Source organism: Phodopus roborovskii, unplaced genomic scaffold (genome assembly GCF_943737965.1).
Source record: "Phodopus roborovskii unplaced genomic scaffold, PHOROB, whole genome shotgun sequence".
NCBI lineage: Eukaryota > Metazoa > Chordata > Mammalia > Rodentia > Cricetidae > Phodopus > Phodopus roborovskii.
Window position 1 is genome coordinate 5,475,981 of NW_026126585.1, and position 21,734 is coordinate 5,497,714.

A 21,734-nucleotide genomic window follows, 5' to 3' on the forward strand; every position below is an offset into this window, starting at 1 on the left:
AAATAAGATCAAACAGACTTTCACTCTCTAAAGAATTTTGTATGTGTGTATGGTATATGTGAATGCATGTGTTTGTGTATGTGAAAGGATGCGTGTAGTTCAGAGACCAGAAGTCAATGTTAGGTGTCTCCTAACACATTTTTTTTTTTCAAAGACAGGATTTCTCTCTGAAGTTGAAGGTCATTAATTTAGCTAGACTGGCTTGCCAGTGAGCTGGGGGGGGGGGACCCTCTTGTCTCTACCCTCCCCTTTGCCCTGCTGGGGTCACTGACATGTGTTGCCATGTTTGGATTTCATGTGGGTGCTGGGGATCTGAACTTCAGAGTCTCATGATTTTGTGGCATTCACTTTAGTGGTGAAGCCATCTTCCCAACTCCTACTCTTAATGTAAGAATGCTCTAACTGGTCTCACTGATTGACTTTAAAGAGATGGTATAAATATGAATTAAGTTACACGAATGAGATCCCTATACTTGGGAAGAACTTTTTCTGCCACCACTTCAACAGCATTTAAGGGCTCCTTGAATACTTTCTATAATGAGAAGCACACTAACTCTTAGGTATTTATAATTAAGGTATGGCAGAAGGAACTTAGAATGCTTCCCTCACACTGATAATGATTTGCTCTGCTCTACTTGTAAATTGCTTCTCTAAGATTCACCAGTAAAGCACTATAAATAACTTTATATATGACTTCAAAGTGTATAGGGATTTAGCATATCTTTATCTTTTAAATTTTATTTTTATTATTGTGTATGCATGGCACGTTTGTAGGGAGGAGTATGTGAGTGCCACCTGGGGTGTGTGAAGGAGGTCAGGGGACAACTCTGTTGAATTCGTTCTCTTCTTCTACCTTTAGGTGAGTTCCTGGGGTCAAACTCACATCATCAGACTTGTGCAACAAGTACTGCCCTGGCTGAGCGATCTTACTAGACCCTCATTGGATTATTTAGTGACCCCCTACTGTTGGCATTCTGAAATAAAACTAGAATACCTACTCCATTATACCATGTCATTTTAATCTAATACAATCTACGAACAACTACATACTTAATTGCTTGGTAATACAAGATTACTATGGCACCAAAGGAACAATTAAACTTTTAAAATTTATGTAACATAAAAGAGAATAAAATAAAATCAATATTTCCCTCTCCATTAAGAAGATGTAGAACACAGTTCCTTATGCTAATTACCCATGGTATTAATGAGATGCACGGTGACTGTGTGAGTCCATCATGACTGGCGTCATGGACTGCTGACATTCCCTCACAGACGGGGGTGGAGGGGTGGGTCACTGGACCCTCACCTGTGTGTCCAGCTACCCCTCCTAGCCATTTGAATACAATTTTATCCTAACTGCACATGGCTGGGGAGAAAGTATCTGGGAGAGGGACTAGAGTGCACAGGCTGGGGAAGACAAACTAGCAGGGACCCATTTATACATGGCTATTTGGGGAGCTCTCAGCCCTGCTGGGTGCAGGCCTTCCAGTGTAGCTGCTTTAGGGGCATCAACACTCACATTTAACTTCTCACTCACACTCTGAAAGTAAGCCCAATCAACTCATTGTTGCCCAGCCTGAACTCTGGTAGAATCATACTTTGGTTTGTTATCTTGTATCTTTTTTTTAAGTTCAGGAACAGCAACCATTTCTAACAGAAGGTAGAGTCCAGGGCAAGGTTATCAAAATTTAACTATTAAAAGAAATTATGACAAAGGAAACACTAATATCTGACAAACAGAAATGGATAATGTTTTTTTTTTTTTTTAAAAAAAAAAGATTTACTTTTAATTACGTGTATAGGAGTTTGTGTGTGGGTAGGTGCATATGTGTGCAGGTTGCCTCTGGAGGCCAGAGTTGATGTAGGGCCCTGGAGCTGGAGTCACAGGCTACGTGAGCCACACAATGTGGGTACTGGAAACCAAGCTCAGATCTGCAAGGGCACCTGTGCACTGAACCTGAGCTATCTCTCTCCAGCTTCGTGAAGAACACCCAATGATTCTCTACCTTTAGAAAAACTAAATGCCATTACTTCAAAATTAGCACCATAGTAATTTAATTGACTCTTGCTGCACAGTGTAAGCATGGTGAAGTTTAAATAGTATCATGGCATGCTAAAAGGGCTGCTTGGCAGGGTGTTTGCAGTGCACACCTAGGATTTCATCTCTACCACCAGTGCTACTTCAGCATCATCTATGAACACTCGCCCTGAATGAATGACACTGTTCTGCTCTGAAGACTTCAGCATCATCTATGAGCACTCACCCTGAATGAATGACACTGTCCTGCTCTGAAGACTTCAGGCAGAGGAGCACTCATGCTTTCTGTGAGTTCCTTTAAGATAGCATCTAATTTTACCTACAACGGAGATAAATCTGGCAAGAACCATATAAACACAAGCTGAGCCATATAAACACAAGCTGCCTGAAAACAAACCCTATTACACTGAGCTGCAACAGGAAACTCCTGTTTAAAACATTTTCAGTTTTCAAACCAAGCTTGCAAATACCCAAGTATTTTCAACAGGCAATCTACGTTTTCCTTTGTATCCCCGAAAACAAGGTAGGAAAGGAGAATTCATTCTGCATTCTTTCTTTTTGGCAACTAGGCAGTAATAGCAAAATATCTTCTAGGAGCTAAAAGATGCTGAGGACAAAGCATCCACTCAATCTTTAAAGAGACTTTCGGAGTCAGATCTCACTGCTCACAGGTAGGCTGGCCTGAAACTCATGGTCCTTGTACACTGCTTCCATTATCTTCTTAATCTGTACTCAAATTTCAACAGGTAAAAACCCAGGATGAACAACTGTAAATGTATAATCACTCATGCATTATAATATATAATTATAATTACATAATCTTGACTTGGAGTACAGCTTATTGATGATAATATGAGGGGATGTTACCTTCAATTTCTCTTGTGTTCTCCTTAAATCAGAAAGCAAGAGGACGAAGTATTCCCAACCAAGCTATTAGGATACTACAATTTTTAGAGGAAGTGGTTTAAATATCTTGCTTCGAAAGGAGATGTAAGTTGGTTCCGGTTATTATGGATAAGGATACTATGAACATAGCTGAGCACATGTCTTGTTTTATATTTGAGCATCCTTTGGATATATATGCCCAACAGTAGTATAGCCGGGTCTTGGGGGCAGATCGAGTCCCAATTTTCTGAGAACCCTCTATATTGACTTCCAAAGTGGCTGTATAAGTTTGTACTCTCTCCAGCAACAGACGAGTGTTCCCCTTGCTCCACATCCTCTCCAGCATGAACTGACACTTGTGTTTTTAATCTTAGCCATTCTGACAGGTGTAAGATGGAATCTCAAGAGTTGTTTTGGTTTGCATTTTCCTGATAGCTAAGGATGTTGAACATTTCTTTATGTGTTTCTCAGTCATTTGAGGTTCTTCTGTTGAGAATTCTGTTAAGAGCTGTACCCCATTTTTTAATTGGATTACTAAGTTTTTTGATGTCTAGCTCCTTGAGTTCTTTCTATATTTTGGAAAATAGTCCTCTGTCAGATGTGGGGTTGGTGAAGATCTTTTCCCATTCTGTGGGCTGTAGTTTTGTCCTACTGACAACGTTCTTTGCCTTACAGAAGCTTTTTAGTTTCATGAGGTCACATTTATTAACTGTCATAATAGCCAGAACCTGGAAACAACCTAGATGTTGAACTGAAGAATGGATAAAGAAAATGTGGTACATTTACACAATGGAGTATTACCCAGCTATTAAAAACAACAACATCATGGAACTATAACAAAATCATCCTGAGTGAGGTAACCCAGACCCAGAAAGGCAAACATGGTATGAAGTCACCACGAGTGGATATTAGCTGTAAAGTAAAGGATCACCATGCTAGATCCACAGACCTAGAGAGTCAAGATAACAAGTGGGACTCAAGGGGAGATGTCAGATCTCCCTGGAAAAGGGGAAAGATTCTGTGCGTGAACTGGGGGTGGGTGAGGCTGGAACATGAGGGATCATGGGTAGGGGGGAATACTGAAAAAGATGACTGGAAAGGGGGACCATTTCGGGTTAAGATAGAAACCCGGTGCAAAGGAAAGTCCCAGGAACCTACAAGGATGACCGCAGCTAAAACTACTAGCAATCAGAGTTGCCTGGCCATCTCCAGTGACCAGACAAGCCTTCCAGTGGAGGGACAGGGACACCAACCCAGCCATATAACCTTCACCTACAGTCTGTTGTGCCTATGGGATGTGATGGGGTAAGGGTGACACAGAGATTGTGGGAGTGGTCAACCAACTGGTCCAGCCTGAGACCCATGCCATGAGAGTGAGCCCACCCCGACACTGCCTGGAGTGCCAGGACCCAGAGACCTAGGATAGAACCCAACACAACTGGAGAAAAAAATGTCAATGTAAGCCGGGTGTTGTCGGCACATGACTTTAATCCCAGCACTGAGGAGACAGAGGCAGGCGGATCTCTGAGTTCAAGGCCAGCCTGGTCTATAGAGCGAGTTCTAGGACAGCCTCCAAAGCCCAGAGAAACCCTGTCTCAAAAAACAAACAAGCAAACAAAAAAAGGCAATGTAATGATGCTTAATGATATCCTGCTATATTTACAGCTGGTGCCTTAGCCCAATTGTCATCAGAGAGACTTCCCCCAACAAATGCTGGAAAAAGAAGCAGACCCGCAGCCAAACATTAGGCGGAGCTCGGGAACCACAAAGAAGAGCTGAATGAGGGATTGTAGGAGCCAGATGGGTCAAGGACACCACAAGAAAACTCAGAGAAACAACTAACCCGGGCTCACAGGAACTCACAGACACTGAACCAACAATCAGAGAGCCTGTATGAGATTGATCTGGGCCCTCTGCATAGATGTGACAATTGTGTAGCTTAGTCTTCTGGTAGGAAGACTAACAGTGGGGGTGGGGCTGTCTTTGGGACCCTACTTCTCTTACTGGGTTGCCTGGCCCAGCCTTAATACAAGGGGAGGAGCTTAGTCTTACTGCAACTTGATATGCCATGTGTTGTTGATATCCACAGGAGGCCTGCTCTTTTCTGAAGAGAAACTGAGGGCCAGTGACTTGGGAGCAGGACAGACAGGAGAGGAGGGAGAGGCTGGGAGGGGAGGAGAGAGGGGAAACTGCCATCAGGATAAAAATTAAATTAAAAGGAGGGGTAATCAAAAGGTATTGCGATTGGAGAAAGCTCGTTGGGTAAAGGTGCTTGATTGGAAACCCGAGGATGTGAACCACAGTTTGATCTCTTCAACTCACACAGGAGGAGGGAAGCGACCCTCAAAGCTGCCTCCAATCTCCACATGCACAACATGGTATACCCCACCAAATAAATACATGAGATAAAAACGTTTTCAATGTTACTGATGAATTACAGAACAGGTACTTACTTTCACATTCAACTCTGGGCTCCTCTAATGCATTGGACCTGGTAACTACATTAATGCCATCTGGTGCTGCAGAGGGTTCCCAAGTATCTGATGTCCGTGTTACATCACCAACGGTTGTTTCTAGTAGGTCTGGGCTACTCAGCAAATCAACATTCAGAGGCAAGCTGTAAAAGTAAGAAAAAGTTTACTTAAACCAGCAAATTTATCATTAAAATAAATTAGAATACAAACAAAAAACAATGTTGGGAAGAATTAATTGACATGTTTTGTTGAATTGGCTTTATTCACTTGGGAGCAAAAGGGAATGAATGGCAGAACAGGGGACTACCTTAGGCAACAGGATGAGCAAACACCTAGGTTACTAATGTGGATGCCTTTGGTTGTGTCCTTTGTATACCAATTTAAAAGACAGACATCTGGAATGTGAACAGCACCAGGCTATGGGCTGGGTTCCACAATGAATAAAGAAGGGGGGAGGGGATTGGAGAGATGGTTTAGCAGATAAAGCACTTCCCTTACAGGCCTAAGGGCATGAAATTGGTGCCCCAGAATCCAAGCAAGGATAGATGCAATAGGCAAAAATCTGTATCCCAATGCTCTGCTCCTACAGGGAGATGCAAAACAGAGAAGAAAAGCATCTCAATGGCTAGCTAGCCTGGTGTGCAATGATGGAAAAAGAGACTCTATCCACTAGGATGGGAAGTGAGGACCAGCACCTGGAACTGTCCCTTGACCATACTCACGTACAAATGTGTACATTGATTAAAAATAAATAAAAAGGGAAGGAGAAAGCCAGCTGAGCACTGGTGGCCACCTTTATGTTTCTTGGTCAGCACCATGGACCAAGCTGCCCCTACCATTATGCTTTCCCAAGAGGACACAGACTGCATTTCTTTGAACTGGGAGTCCAAATAAATCCTTTCTGCTTAATTTGCTTCTGTTACAAAAAGGGGAAAGTAGCTGATACAAGATCAAAGGAGTGTGTCAGAGGAGCGGGCAGGGTCTCGGAGCTGAGCAGAGACATGAGTGCTAATGGTGGCATTTGCTGGAAAGCCACCCTTAAGGCCTGGGAAAGATCTACTCAAAGGCATGAGAGGGAAGTCACAATACTCACACTGTTTCTACTGAGACAGTAAAATGTAATTCACAGAGCGCTGAGTATTCAGGAACAGGTTGTCTTTGTAGTGGACGGCACAACCCACAGAAGTACTATGTGTGACAGACCCACCTAACAAAGCATAGAAATGAGATCTGAAAGGCTCAAACTACTACCAGGTAAACCACATCTGAAAACGAACCTCAGAAGACTTCAAGGACAGCCAAACTATGTTGAAAGCAACAAAGCAAGGCTCAGTCAGACTACTCAAAGGGGAACAGCCATGCAGAGAAGCAGCGGAAAGGACACTCTCTGAGAATAAACAATCACCATGTCAACAGAGTGAAACTTTGAAGACTCAGGTTTATCACAATTGAGAACTTGCTACAGAGCAACTGTGACCAAGACAGCATAGTATCAGTGCAAAGACAGTGTGAAGATTATCTGGATGTTTAACTTGAGTGAACCAAGACACTTAGGAGATGAACTAAAGTGTGAACAGACCACTCGGGGAGGGAGCCTGGCCTGAGTGAGCAGGTCACTTGGGATGGCCTTGAAGGGAAGGTCTTGTCCTGATCCCTACTGCTCTTAGTGGGGTGGTGGGAACTGCTCCATTCTTCCGTGCCCTCCCCAGGACATTGGACTCTATAAAATCATGAATCAAACAAATCTTTCCTTTTAAGCTATTCCAAAAGTTCTGTCATCGCTAACAGATGTAAGACTTGAGATTCTAGAATTCTTTTTATTTATACCTCATTTTTACCAAGAAAAACTAATGGGAGAAAAGATAGTTTTTCTTCCCCTCAACAAACTGGAAAAGGTGCACTTAACTATCTTATTTAAAGAAAACACTGGTGTGTACATATGTGAGTCTGTGTGTGCATATATGTGTATGTGTGAGTCTGTGTGTACAAATGTGTGTGAGAGTCTGTGTGTGCATGTATGTGAGTCTGTGTGTGCATATGTGTGTGAGTCTGTGCATATGTGTGTCTGCGTGTGCATATGTGTGTGAGAGTCTCTGTGTGTACACGCATGTGTGAGTTTGTGCAGACATGTTCCAAACTGTGAGTAGTAGGCACAGATGTGTCTGACTCTCAAGGGAGAACAGGTGATCCTGTGTGTCTTCATTTGCTACCTTGTCGGTAACAGGGTCTCTGGTCGTTCGCTACTGTAAATGCCAGGCTAGCCAGCTCATGGGTGTTCACTGAGAGTTCTGTCTGTGGGAGTGCTGGGATTAAGGAATACAGGCTACTGTGTCCAGTTTTAAGTAGATTCTGAACTCAGGTTCTCACACTTGTGAGGCAAGTACTTTCCTCACTGAACTATTTCCTCAGCTCTAACTATTCTTTAATTAAAGACTCATTTATTTTTGTTTTTTTTAAATGTTTGCTTGCATGTATATGTCTGGTGTCAGTGGAGGACAAAACAGGAAGTCTGATCCCCTGGAACTGGAGTCACAGACAGGGCCTCCATGTGTGGTGCTGGGAACCAAAACTGGCTCCTGTGCTTTTAACTCCCGGGTCACCTCTCCAGAACCTTACGTAGTTTTCAAAGTGTGTTCTATGGACATTAGGGGAGGCAAGGCAAAGCGAGAAGGCACTGTGGTCTCCCTGTGATCACTTCTATGAACTTTTATTTTGATCTGGCAGGTAGATTTAACTCACAGAATTTTATGTCTAAGCCACTTGGAAACCACCAACATAAAAGCATTACAGGTCTGTTCTATCCCTAAACACCGCAATGATCTACAGATGCAAAGTGCCCAGCAGTTCATTTCATAACTTTTCCTACTGATCCAACTGCTAACTACCCTTACCTAAGTGTGAAACATCATCACCCATGGGGATCATTTTAAAAAGGAAACAGAAGTAAAAACAAAACAAAAACCCAAAAGCTGGTGGTGGTGAGAAATGAAACAAATGGTGGATGACTGAAATTTACTGGAGCTGGAGCATTAGCCTACTGGGGCTCACATACTCTTAACACAGGCTTTTTTGGTATTTTATTTCCTTTTCTAAAATTATAAACAATAAGTTTTTATTTAAGGGGTTTGATTCTGTTGTTCTCCATCCAGGTCACATGGGTTCAAGATTTCTTTCCCAAAGATGCTCAGTCTGATTCTATTTATTATCAGGCCTTTGTTCTTTTCTCTCCCCTTGGGTTAAAGACAAATAGTCAAGATAAATCCATGCCTTCTACCAGAGAGTTTCTGGTGACTTCTTCAAACAATTTACTTTAGGAACCATTTTAAGGTTGGCCTCTCACTTGATGACACCCAACATGCTTCAAGAGTTCTGCTCGTATTCAATCCTAACACTCACAGTGTTTATGAAGGATATGCTACTGCTCCACCTAAACAAACACATATGTACAGATATCTTCAATTCTGGCTTCATAATCGAGACAAGCTTTTAAAAAAGAAATAGTTATGCTTGTTTTTTTAGTACTTATACCTTTAAATTATAGAACAAATCTTATCAGTACTATTATTCCTTTATGCTTATATTCCTTCTAGTATATATCAAAACTCATACTGACAATGAGTTCTGGGTTGCAAAAGAGGATTTATTTTTGCACCAATCTAATCTGCCTTTGTCCACCAACTGAACAAAGCTTTTTGATATTTTCAACACAAATCTTTAAAAATCTATATAAATATCTTGGATGAAAGCATATAAAAAACTAGAAAAAGTTCATCACCTACAATTTTAGAATGAATACATGACAGAAATATTTTAAAGTACATACAAAATCACAACACACACATACAGAACAAAAGGGGAGAAATATATAAAACTTTTTGAAAGAGAAAAACAAGTAAATAGCAAATAAGGGACCAGGGGCTTAAAGACTACACAATTCTAAAATCTAGCTGAGTATGGTGGCCCACACCTTTAGACCCAGCACTCAAGAGGCAGAGGCAGACAGATCTTTGTGAGATTGAAACTAGCCAGGGCCACGAAGTGAGAGCTCCATCGCAAAATCACCCAACAATTTACAATCTCAGGGTTGGGGCCACTTAGGGGAAATGTGTCATCCACAGACCTCTCTCTTCGTTTCCCTCTCAGCTGCCGTGTCCTTGTCTTTGAGACAAGGTAGCAGTCTACTGGACAGGCTGGCCTCACACTCATACCCATTGGTCTTGCTGCCTCGGCCTCCTGAGTGCTGCTGGCCTTTTCACCACTTAGGGTACCCAGAGACACAAGGAGCTGAGCGCATCCACTCACCCACGTCTTGTCACATACTCTTTAAATGTTGTGTCTAACAGACCTGCCCAGCCTGCGGTCACCGGTATTACACCTATTTTCAAGTTACATTCAACTTAGGTCTGTTATTCCCTTGGAACTAATTTCTTGATATTATTTAAAAGAAGGGTCTAATTTCACTGTGTGTGTGGGCATACATGTGAATGCATGTTTATGTGGAGGCTGGTGGATAATGTTATCTCTTTCCACCTAGTTTTTTGAGCCAGGCTAGGCGGTGAGCTCTAAGGCTCCCCACTCCCCCACCCCCACAGCAGCCCCTCACACACCCACCCCACCCCACCCGCCCCAGTGCTAGGGTAAGAGAAAAAAACCCACTTAAACACAGAGAAGAAAACGGCTATCAGGCTGGATTTTAAAAAGGGGGTGAGACTATAAATAAGAACAGGCAGTCTAGAGGAGAAGCAAGTCATGAAGGAAACAAACATTAACTACCCTGAAGACTTTCACCCTGAATCTTCGCTGTGGTGTTAATTTCATGGCTGATTTAATGTCAAAGTCCCCCAAGGCCTTTTCTGGGTGGAACTCAAGGCTGAGCTACACCTCCCGGTGAAAGTACTGTGCTTTATTGTACATTTTCTTCACATAAAAATGTAAAGAAAACAAAAGCATCACTTCTTAATTAATGTTCACAGCAGCAACACCTCAAAACCTGGTAATGCTCAGTTGAGTCTGTAAGGAGCCAGACTCTGCTGCTGCTCAGATGTAGAACCCAATGACGGGGACCCCTGTACTGTCCTACTCTCTGCCGCAAGACAATTCTTTGTCCAGTGTGGGCATAGAAGCCAAAAAGCTGGACACCCTTGATCTACACTAATTAAAATGCTTTTACCACCAAATCAATACTCCGCACACAGACCCGACGGAAGTCCATGTGAAACACAGTGAGCGGGCTGCCATGTGCAAAGAGGTCTGAGGGTTCGGCAATGCGGAAATTAACATACACTGTCCAAGTGGGAAAGTACGGAAAGCCCGAGACTGTCGGGAGCTAGATTCTCACCGAAACACAAGGCACCCGGGAAGAAGAAATCCAGGAAAGCTAGAACCACGAGTACCGACTTTAGATTCATCAGCATGAATTAGTCATAGGAACTCGTTGTGTCCAGAGCAATGAATAGACCTACTTGGTCAGGCTGTGGCTCTAAATACTACACCAAAATTGGCGTCTTAAAGAAGGGCTGATGTCACGGTTAAGTGCAGAAGCTCTGGTAAGCACTAAAAATTGCTCAAGTTCGGTGGGTACAGGTGCAGTTTGCTAGGAACAGTTGGCCAAAAGGTTAACAGTCATGGACTGACAAGCAGGTTGAAAAAAGGGGTTCATGCAGTCATGTGTAAGTAGACAGAGCTTGAAAAGTTCTTACTGTAGAATATCAACTTACAGTTTAGAAGCTACTCAGCCAATCATGATTTTGCTACCATCACAAACGATATCTAATTTTTACCATCAGGTTATGTTTAAAATTATCTATTAAAGTTATACTTTTAATTTATTTATTGTGAGGTCAGAGGACAACTTGTATGGGGGCAGTTCTCTCCTTCCACCATCTGGGTCTTGGGGATTAAACTCAGGTTGTTGGGCTCGGCAGCACGTGCCTTTACCTGCATGATCTTGCTGGCCTGGGTTGTATTTTTGAGGGAGAGAGAATAACACAATGCATGTGGTAAATTTATTATAAACACAGGTAACTTGAGAACATATACACACACACACACACACACACACACACACACACACACACACATATATATATATGGGCTGGAGAGATGGTTCAGTGGTTAAGAGCACTTGTTGCTCTTGCAGAGGATCTGGGTTCAATTCCCCGCACACGAATGGTGGCTTGTGACCATCAGCAACTCTGGTTCTAGAGGTGCTGACACACTCTACTGATTCTTCAGGTACTGGGCATGCACACGGTGCACACATATAATGCATACATGTAAACAGAACACACATGCACATAGAATCTTAAAAAAAAAGAATGTCAAGTGTATTTTTAAAAACTTGATATATATTACTTTTAACCATTATAATCAAGTAATCAAACAACAGTAATGGGACAAACTGATATCAGGTGTCCCCCTCTGATGAATTATAAACATATCATAGTTCCTGTCAATGATGTATAACCTAGATTGAACCATTAGGAAACAACCAGGTTAATTTGAATTGTCTATTTAAGAACAAAAATGCTGAAAAGATAGTCATGGTTAAGGAACTGATGATTAATAGACCCAAGAAATACAAAAACCTACTAAATACAATCTGCCATGGATCAAAGATATTGATGCAAATGAGAGCACTGGGAAAACAAGAGATCGGAATGTGGCAGTGACTATTCATTAACAGAAGTTTTCCTTTTTATCATAATTTTTAATGATTTACTTTAAGCTGTGCATATGTTCATCTGTGTATGGATACATGCATGTAAGTGCAGGCGACCTCTGAAGCTAGGAGTGTTGGGAACCCCTGAAATAGAAATACAGGCAATTGTGACTCCCCTGATCTGGGTGCTTGGAACCAAGCTCATTTCCTCTGCAAAACTGGTATTCACTTTTACCATGGAGTCATTCCTCTAGCTCCTTGGTTTTGAGCCTATGAGGTAACTGCCTCATAGATACAAAAAAGGTTACTGTTTTTCTCCTAAAACCTACCCACTGAAGAATCTGCAGGTTAAAGCTCATAATACCTGCAAATTACTGTCAATGGATTCAGGGAGGGAAATCCAGTTTTGCCCCTAAACAAGGAAATCTTTTAAAGCAGCAAGTAACATGTTATTCTCTTCTTCACTATAGGCTCCCAATGCAGTATGCTGTTTCCCCTGCATAGCAATCAGATGCAGGATTCTTTGCTTAGCTCCTTCAAACTCTTCTATACCACTGTCTTCCTTGACCAAGTTCTTCTGACCAGTTTTCATCCTATCCTTCATCACTTTCATTTCAGAGGCCTCTGAACTAGCTGTTATTTTTCCTGGAATACTATTTTCTATGGTTCCAGCCCTATCTCAACTGTGTATCAACTGAGCCATCCACCTCTCCTCCTGTAGTCACTCACAGACACATTACCTTGTTTGCAAAGCTCCAACTTCTACTAAAAAAAAAATCACTGCATCTTTGTCTACTTGTACATTAGCAGTCCTTTTTGAGAGGGTCATTATGGTAGGTACTGCCATGTCACTGTTCTATTTTTAGAATCTAGGATAGTACATGTGCCAAACAAAAACAAAACAAAAAAAGTACTTAAAAAAAAAAAAAAAAAGCCAATGGCTCTCCCCCTTCACCTGTCCTGAGAATTGAACCCCAGGCCTTGGGCATGATGCTAGACAAAGCACTCTACCAGTAAGCTATGTTCCCAGTCCTCTTTTTACTTTTGCTCAGCAAGCCATGAACTTGCAATCCTCCTGTCTCTGACTCCCAAATAGCTGATTACAAGCCCAAGCCATCAGACTCAGTTATGAGTTACTAATTTTGCTATGCAAATGGAAACTACCACTTCGGCACGAGAAAAGCCCTGGTGAGATCTCAAATGCTCGTTTCAGAGTTACTGGAAATAGTACATTTAATGCTCGGTGTTTGTTGTGTGTCTGGGGGGGTAAGAGTTCTGGGACGATGGCCTGAGACATTACTCCTGGCTAGTACTTCTAATGCTGCTGTTTTCATTAAGAGGTTTTCCTATGTGTCTTCTATTCTCTTGGTAACCAAGTTAAATGATAACATTTTATCATCCAGAGGTTCACTGGCTCTATAGTTTAGTCCACTAGGCAAGTTCTAGGTTGGTGGCATTTTTGAAAAAAAAAATCTACATGGCTTGGTTAACTTTTTTAAAAAGCTAGGACCATGTGGCTTTTTATGAGGGTCCTAGGGACACCCCAGGCTGTCTGGCTTGTGTGCTGGCATTTTATGATGGAGCCACCTCCTCCATCTTGTACTTGTTTTTATTGGTCACATGTAACACAGATGTGTAGCATTTCATCATCCTGTCTTTCCTCAGCCATCTTAACTTATTAACTTCTGTATTGATTCTTACGGAGTTGCACTTACTTCATGCACCCCAATTTTGCTCCCTCTTGGTCCCCCCATATCCTCCCCTAAGAATTAAATGTTCTGAAGTAAATATTTATGCTGTACCTCTAGAACAATGCCAGGCCCAGAAGCATCACCATCATTAGACATTACTCAACTATGAGTCATCACTCCTCAGTTATTTACCCTGTATTTTGCTACTTTAAAATTTCTTTTGCTAGAGAAACAAAGTTGTAACAAGTTCTCTCTCTTGCTGTAGACCTGTCTGCAATGACTTCAGGGTCTTTCTAACTTCAAGCTTTCTCTTTCCTAGGCTTCACTTTCCAATGGCACACTTGTATCTGACATCTGGAAGGCTGCCTGTCCCTAGCTTGTCAATTTCTTGAAATAAAGGGCAACAGTTTGACTCTATTTCACATGACATTCATTAAATTCAAACAATATGTTCAAAGTTGGTGTTCTCATGATAATCAAATGTTTTCCTTTAATGGCACTGACAATTCCATTTTATCAGAGTGGTCAGGCTAGAGCATGGGGAAGAAACTTGAAGATGACAATGGTTATTAAAACAGAGGTCTCAGTGCTTGGTGTGGGTTATCTTCCCGAGTCGGGAGGTCCCGGAGACCCCCGTCAATATAGGCTTTTGTTACTGCTCTTGATCATTGTGGCGGTTTGAAAGAGAATGGCCACCAAAGGGAGTGGCAGTACTAGTAAGTGTGGCCTTGATGGAGTGAGTGCCTCACTGTGGGGTGGGCTTTGAGGTCTACTATGCTCAAGCTACACCCAGTGCCACAGTTCACTTCCTTTGCCTGCAGATCAAGACACAGAAGCCTCAGCTCCTTCTCCATCACCCTGCATGCCACCATGTCCTGCCATGATGATAATGGACTAAACGTCTGAAACTGTGGTCATGATGTCCCTTCAGAGCAATAGAAACCCTAACTAAGACAGTCATTCAGCAGTAGATGGTAAGATCTCATTACTGAAGACACCACACACATTAAGTCGCAGAGTTTTGAGAAACCAAGCTGGCACTGACCTGAGACGCTCTCCCTGCGGGCTAGCTTGTGTAGTGCCAGAGGGGAGAAAAGTCATCAACAGTTTTACCCAGTGGTAGGCCCTGAAGGGGGATATACTTCTGTATGCTGTGAATATGTTTCTCTTGCTGGTTGATAAATAAAGCTGTTTTGGCCAATGGCTAGGCAGGATGTGTCCAGGCAGAAGTATAGGTGGACCTACCAGACTAGGAGAAGGCTGGGAAGAACTCAGAAAGTGAGTCTCGGGGGAGACTCCATGTAGCTTCAGAGAAAGCAAGAAGTTCAGGCATCACTGGTAAGCCAAGACCACGTGGAGATACACAGATTAATAGAAATGGGTTAATAATTAAGAGAGCTAGCCAATAAGTAGCCTGAGCCATCGGCCAAACAGTTTACAATATGAGCCTCTGTGTTTATCTGTGATTATCAGTTGCAAGACTGGGCGGGGCAGAGATTTCTATCTACAAGGCCTTACATGCTACAATACTGACCTACTAGGTAAGCCTACTGGTGTAACAGTAGTATGTATGTTTTGGGGGTAACCAATCTTTCTGATTCAACTTGAGGACTGGTCCATACAAGAATTCCAGGACTGCTACTGCAAACTTTGTCAGAAGCCCATAGCTGAGGTATCACAGAGGAGAACCTACTTACCGTTAGTTTGCTAAATGGACATATCGTCAAACTGCCTTTTAAATACTTTTGTTTAATTATACCCATAGATTAATGTTGCTTTCAACCTAGGTCAGCATAGCTTATTTTTGCAGGGGGTAGTGTAGTTAAAATAGAGATTCCTAACTGACCGAAGTGCTAAGATTGAGTGCAGGTATTGTATGGCCCGAAACAGAACATCTATGTGAGTTCCCCGTCCCATACAAGGCTCAGACAACACTGTGGAGAAGCCAGCTGAGAGAAAGTAGAACCAGATGATGGAGAAGACTGCTGTAAAATGCTGTTTTGTAGACACGACCCAGCTGTTGAACTCATGAACTCACAGGAGTTGTGGTTACTCATCAACATTCCAGGCCCTCCAGCTGTGGAGCTGGAGGTAATGAGTGGCTGCTGGGGGAGGTAGTCACTGCTCTTCAGCGGTGGAGATTCAGGTTAATTTTCTCATCATTCAGTAAATGACCCCACACACCCACGTAAGCAAAACTAATTAAACACAGAAGGTTATTGTTATTTTCCAAAAGAGGTGCATGTGGGGAAAAGGGGTTTCAGGAGTGGGATCATGATATATAAGAAAATCTGAAAGAATAAGAACTGTATTTTAAAACCTCTGAAATGTTGGAATGAAGTATGTGAACTTTAAGGTCAGAGTGGCATTTAGCAATGAAGCACAAACAGGAAGTGATGGGGATGAGTCACTGGAAGCGAGTGAGCAAGATCAAGACTGGCAGAGGATCAGAAGTGGGGAAATGTTTGTCAATGTGAGGGTTTGTTTTAGCTGTCCAGGAAAATACTAGAAGGTTATAGTAGAGCACAACAGGATCTAAGTTATGGCTGCCATGGCTACTGGAGAGAAAAACCAAACAATAAAACAGCAGCCTGAAGACCAGGTAATAGGATAATTCTAATATAAAACGGAAACAGGGTGGCGGCTTTAGAGATGGTATCAAGTGTTGGATTCTGGACACATTTCGTTGAGCTCATAGCTGAACTTCCCAGTTGATGAGAATGAGACAGAGGAACAAAGGCAATGACTAGGGTGCATGGAATCTGCAGGACCCTCTGCCCTCCAAAAGCCGTAGCCAGAAACTAAGGCACTCTGTGATTTATCAAGTTAGGAAAATCTGTAGTGATGGGGAAACTAATGAGGTCAAGAGGACAACGGCTTCATCTGGAACTATTAAATCTGGGACATCACAGCACCACAGTACCCTCCTCAAATCCATGGCTTCAATGCAATCATGTGCAAATACCACACAAGTCTAAACGGAGGGGCATTCTCATTCAACCTGACTCAATGCAACACGGAACCCTGCATTAGACCCTGAAACATTTGTGCAAAGACTACCAAAACCTGCCCAGCTTAGATGGTAGCAAACTTGATTTTAGGGATTTTCTGTGATGTGTGCTCACATGCTTTTGTAGAGGTCAATGGATTACCTCAACTAGCTGGTGATAGGCACTAGGAATCTTGTCCTCAACTAGCTGGTGATGGGCACTAGGAATCTTGTCTCCACTTCTCTGGCATTGGGATTACTATTGAAAACCATTACACTGGATTTTAAAAAACATTAGCTTCTTAGCCTGGCAGTGGTGGTACACACCTTTAATCCCAGCACTCAGGAGGCAGAGGCAGGTGGATCTCTGTGAGTTCGAGGTCAGCCTGGTCTACAATGCTATGGAGAAACCCTGTCTTGAATAACATAACAAAACAAAACCCATGGCTTCTTGGAACTGATTTCCTGCCTTCATGCTTGCAAGGCAAACACAATCAACTGACTTCCTCAACCTACTATGAAAACAAAAGGAGACCTGTGAGAGCTCTCAGCATCATCCTTCCAACTAACTGCTCAGTAAGCCTAACATTATCCCCAAATAACTTTTAAAAAAAGAGATGCTTATAATAAATAAGTAAAAAGGTCAAATGGGCAGTGTGAAAGGTGCATCTGGGAAAGAAGCAGCCCGAGCTCAAGGGCAAGGGAGGAACTGCAAGCACACACGCCCTTGTCATTTCTTGTGTGCTGTGCACGTGTGAGTGCATGTACCAAGCATGCACACGGAGAGGCCAGAGGTCAGCGCCAGGTGTTTCCCTCAGTCACTGCTCACCTATGGCCTCTGAGACAGGCTTCTCACTAACTCAGGGCTTACCACTTGACTAGGTTATTTGGCAAGCAAGCCCTGGGATCCTCCCGTCCCTGCCTCCACTTCTCTAGCTTTGGGGTTTTAGACACATTCTACTGTGCCCTCAGTTCATGTGGGTGGTGGGGACCCAAACTCAGGTTCTCTTGTTCTGACAGCAGCACTTTTCCCAATGAACCATTTCCTTAGCCCCACAGATGGCCTTTAATACCATACCACTAGATGAAATTACCTACAGTGAGTTGGTATCAAAAAGGTCCTAAAACAGTTTTTATTTAGGGTTAGCAGAGAAGGACAACTAGCAAAGGGAACTAAAGATATTAGCGAGGTTAAAAAAACAAGAGGGTGGTGTCCTTAAGTGAAAAGGTCATTTCATGAGGAAGAATGCACTTGGTACGAGTGCTAATAAATTCACTGTAAAACTGATTGTGGGTAGAGAAATGTGGAGGACACATGTGAACCAACCAAAGCAATCTGAAAGAGGTGGCACTGATTAGAATTTCTTGCAAAACATACAACACTGTGATCAAGACAGCATGTCTATTGGAAAGTCACTGTCAAAAATAAGTGAATTCTCTCTTCAATGCTGTACTCTTGAGCAGTATGCAACCTGTAGACTATATTTAGTCCTTTTGTGTCAGAGATGAAGTCCAACTGGGTTTGAACGACTAAGAGAATGTCCTGAGCACAGACAGTTCTCTGCAGGCAAAAGATTCTTGTTGTTAGTGGAACACAGAGATGAGGCAAGAGACAAAGGTTAAGGAGGTTTCTTCTTAAATGATTTAACAGGGTTATTTTTGTGCCGCTGAGAAAAACCTGATGGCATGGAGAAGGCAGAACCGTTAGCATGAGGGCCCTAACGCAGCACAGAGGACTCACTGGGAGACTGACAGGAAAAGCAAAGGAGAGATGCCCAAACACAGACACAGCCAGTGCTAAGATAGTGTGTGTGCAGAGATCCGACTGCTTAGTTCTCAATAACATAGTAAGTCAGAGCAGCAACCCGGAGTTAAATGAGGAGAACCGCTTTAGGAAATGTGATCGGGCTAACAGGCAGCAGGGAACTCTGCGCCCACACTTAAAGTAACTCCATTCAACACAATTGGGTATATTTCCCATTCACCCATCTAGAGGCACAGTTGGATTTAACTAGAAGTGAACAGAAAAAGGCCCAGAAATTTTGGGACATACAAAAAAAGTTGAGTATGCATAAAGAAGGGAGAATTGAAGAGGCATTTTGACTGACATTTAAATAAGGACAGCGATGGCTTGACAGGTAAAGCACTTGTCTTGCGAGCCTGATGACTAGTTTCATCCCTGGAGGCCATGTAAAGGTGTAAGGCAAGAACCAACTCCCAAAAGTTGCCCTCTGACCGCCACATGTGTGTCATGGAAGGTATTCCCAAACTTGCATAGTGACACACACCTTTAATCCCAGCACTTGGGAGGTAGAGGCAGGTGAGTTTGAGGCCACCCTGACCTACAACAGTGGTTCTCAACCTTCCTAATGCTGTAACATTTTAATACAGTTCCGCATGTTGTGGACACACCCCCAACCATAAAATTATTTCATTGGTACTTTATAACTGCTGTTATGAATCATAATGAAAATATATGATATGCAACCCTTGTGAAAAGGCTGTTTGACCCCCAAAGGAGTTGTAACCCACAGTTTGAGAATTACTTCTCTACACTGTACTCCAGGAGGGTCAGGACTACATAGAGACCCCTATCTCAAAATAAATAAATGACTTCCAAATATGTTTCACTTAAAAATGAATTCCTAAGACCTCTTTTTCAATCAATTAATTCTTACTGGGTCAGTAGTTATCACCTCTCCAATTTTTTTTTTTTTTTTTTTTTTTTTTGAGGCAGGGTCTCATGTAGCTCGGACTAGCCTTGAACTAATTCTCTGTAGCAAAGGTGAACCTGGAACTCTGGATCTTCTGCTTCTGTCTCCCAGATGATTACAGATGCCATGCATCACCATTCTTTAAATCAATACTACTTCAACAGGATAGTGAAAATTGGCTGATAACCTGAATATATATAATTACCCAAATCTTCCCAGGTCTTTCCAAAGATTCCCCAGGGTTTTGCCAATGGTGTCCTCAAGAAGAATTAATGAAATTTATTAAACCTGTATCTTCAAACTCCCAGGGTCTATACAAACATGAAGCCCTAAAGCTCAATGACTACAAGCAAATCTCTGCTAGGTGACAATGGCCCGTTTCTGAATGGGACATTAAATGCTGAGGTGCTTTGGATAATGTCTCTCAGAGTGACCACACTAGGTCCACAGATGAGGCAAGCTAGCAGTCATCTTCTTACTATTAACCCTTATTTTATAAACAATGATTAGCACCTCTAGCAAGATATTTATTAAAGAATATGCAATTTGTTGCACATCCTAGTCACAAACTAGGATACTCAAGAAGTCTTCAGTCCCAATTCTTAGAGAATGCTGCTCTCCAGGTCAGGTTATATTTTTCCTGCCAAAATAAACACAATGCTGGCCCGAGGTAAGGAACACATTGTAAAAAGCTCACTCAAGCTCTGACACCTCCAGCTGAGGCCACAGCTAGCTGCTTCCTGGGAACATAACCTTAGGTAATTAGTTAAAAAAAAAAAAAAAAAAAAAAAAAAAAAAAAAGAAAAATCGTGAGAACAGGAACATGTCCTAAACCCCCAGTAACAAGGTCACAGACTGCTTTTGATCAATCTTTAAACAGATTTCACTGCTCAAAGTGCAAGCAGGAATGAGCAACAGACAGGATCAATGAAAATGTGCTCAACTATTTTACATGGGAAGGGATGTACTTCATGTGCTCTTTAATGTTTTGAAATTAATTTGTATACATGTGTGTGCTCCACGCCATCATGTGGAGATCAGAGAACAACCTGTAAGAATTAGCCCCAGGGATCAAACTCAGGTCACTAGGTTAGTGGCAAGAACCTGTAAGCTGCTTATCTTTCTGGCCATGATATCATAATTTCTATACCACCAAGATTAATGTTTCAGAGTTAAGCCTTATGTCAAAACATTTTACACATGAGTGCTCCTAACAATTCTGGGAGGGAGACAAAATCACTGCTGTGGTATAATTTCTATTAAAATGTAAGAAGGAGTAGCAAGACAGCTCAGCAGGTAAAGGAACTTGCCTTGCAAGCCTGGTGAGTTCAATTCTAGAAAACACATGAAGATAGGAGGAAATGACCCCACAGAGTTGTCCTCTGACTGTCATATGTACCATGGGATGCATACATAGTAACAAAAAAAAAAAAAAATCAAAAACACTAACATGTATGAGGAACACTAAGTGATACCGGCACCACCATTTTATTCATGTTGCAAATCCATAAAAGTGCTAGTATCAAGAATAAAATAAACGTAATTTATTGGAAATATCGGTTAGGAAAGAAGAGCTTGCTTACTCAAAGTCCAGAGCAGCATGGTTTGAGCGCATCTACCGCTCCCCATCAGTGCCGGGCTAACACAGAACCACCACTTCCCACTCTTGGGTTCATGTTAGTGAGTACATAGGAGCAGCAGTGAGACCAAAGCCGAAGGACGAGCTAGGAGCCTGGAGGCCAGGCTCCTCCACAGTGGGCACCCGTCTTTCTCTCCAAAGTCAAGACTCGGGGACTCGCTCAACCTCCCCCAGCTACCGACTTGGAAAATGGGAAAAATAAAATTGTGTCATGGGGACATACAAAAGTCATCTAACAATGTTAACAAATCAAAATCATTACATCAATCAAATGTCTAGTAAATATCTATATAGGGAAGCAGAGAAATAAGCTGGGCATGTGGCTCAGTGACGAGCACTTACCATTTTAAGAACCTGGGTTCAATCCCCAGCACTGGGGTTTGGGGTTGGCATGTAAATTAACTTTATTATCATAAAAAACAAGTTAAGTGTCCTTCACTTAGTATACTTTTATGTCATATATATTCTATATATGTTGTGTTTTCATATCCTGATGTATTTTCTCAGTAACTTTTACATCCCAGGTGATGTACAATCTCAACACTTTGTGGCTGGCCTAACACTTTACTACATTTGTGCACACTGGGGTGTGTGTGTGTAGGCCATTTCCCTGCAAAAAGATGTATTTACTTTGTCTGGC

At 42.2% G+C, this 21,734-nt stretch overlaps 1 protein-coding gene and 1 non-coding gene across 2 annotated transcripts in view; both read right to left on the minus strand.

Moving 5' to 3' along the window:
• Positions 1-21,734, minus strand: part of Epb41l5 (erythrocyte membrane protein band 4.1 like 5) — a 92,507-nt gene that overhangs the window by 21,734 nt on the left and 49,039 nt on the right. Inside the window, exon 17 of the mRNA XM_051203957.1 lies at positions 5,380-5,543. Within this exon, the coding sequence (XP_051059914.1) occupies positions 5,380-5,543 (164 nt within the window). The remainder of the gene's footprint in view (positions 1-5,379; positions 5,544-21,734) is intronic.
• On the minus strand, positions 8,977-9,099 carry LOC127236491 (small nucleolar RNA SNORA40). Its single transcript, XR_007835772.1, has one exon. It is a non-coding gene; the product is annotated as a small nucleolar RNA SNORA40 (small nucleolar RNA).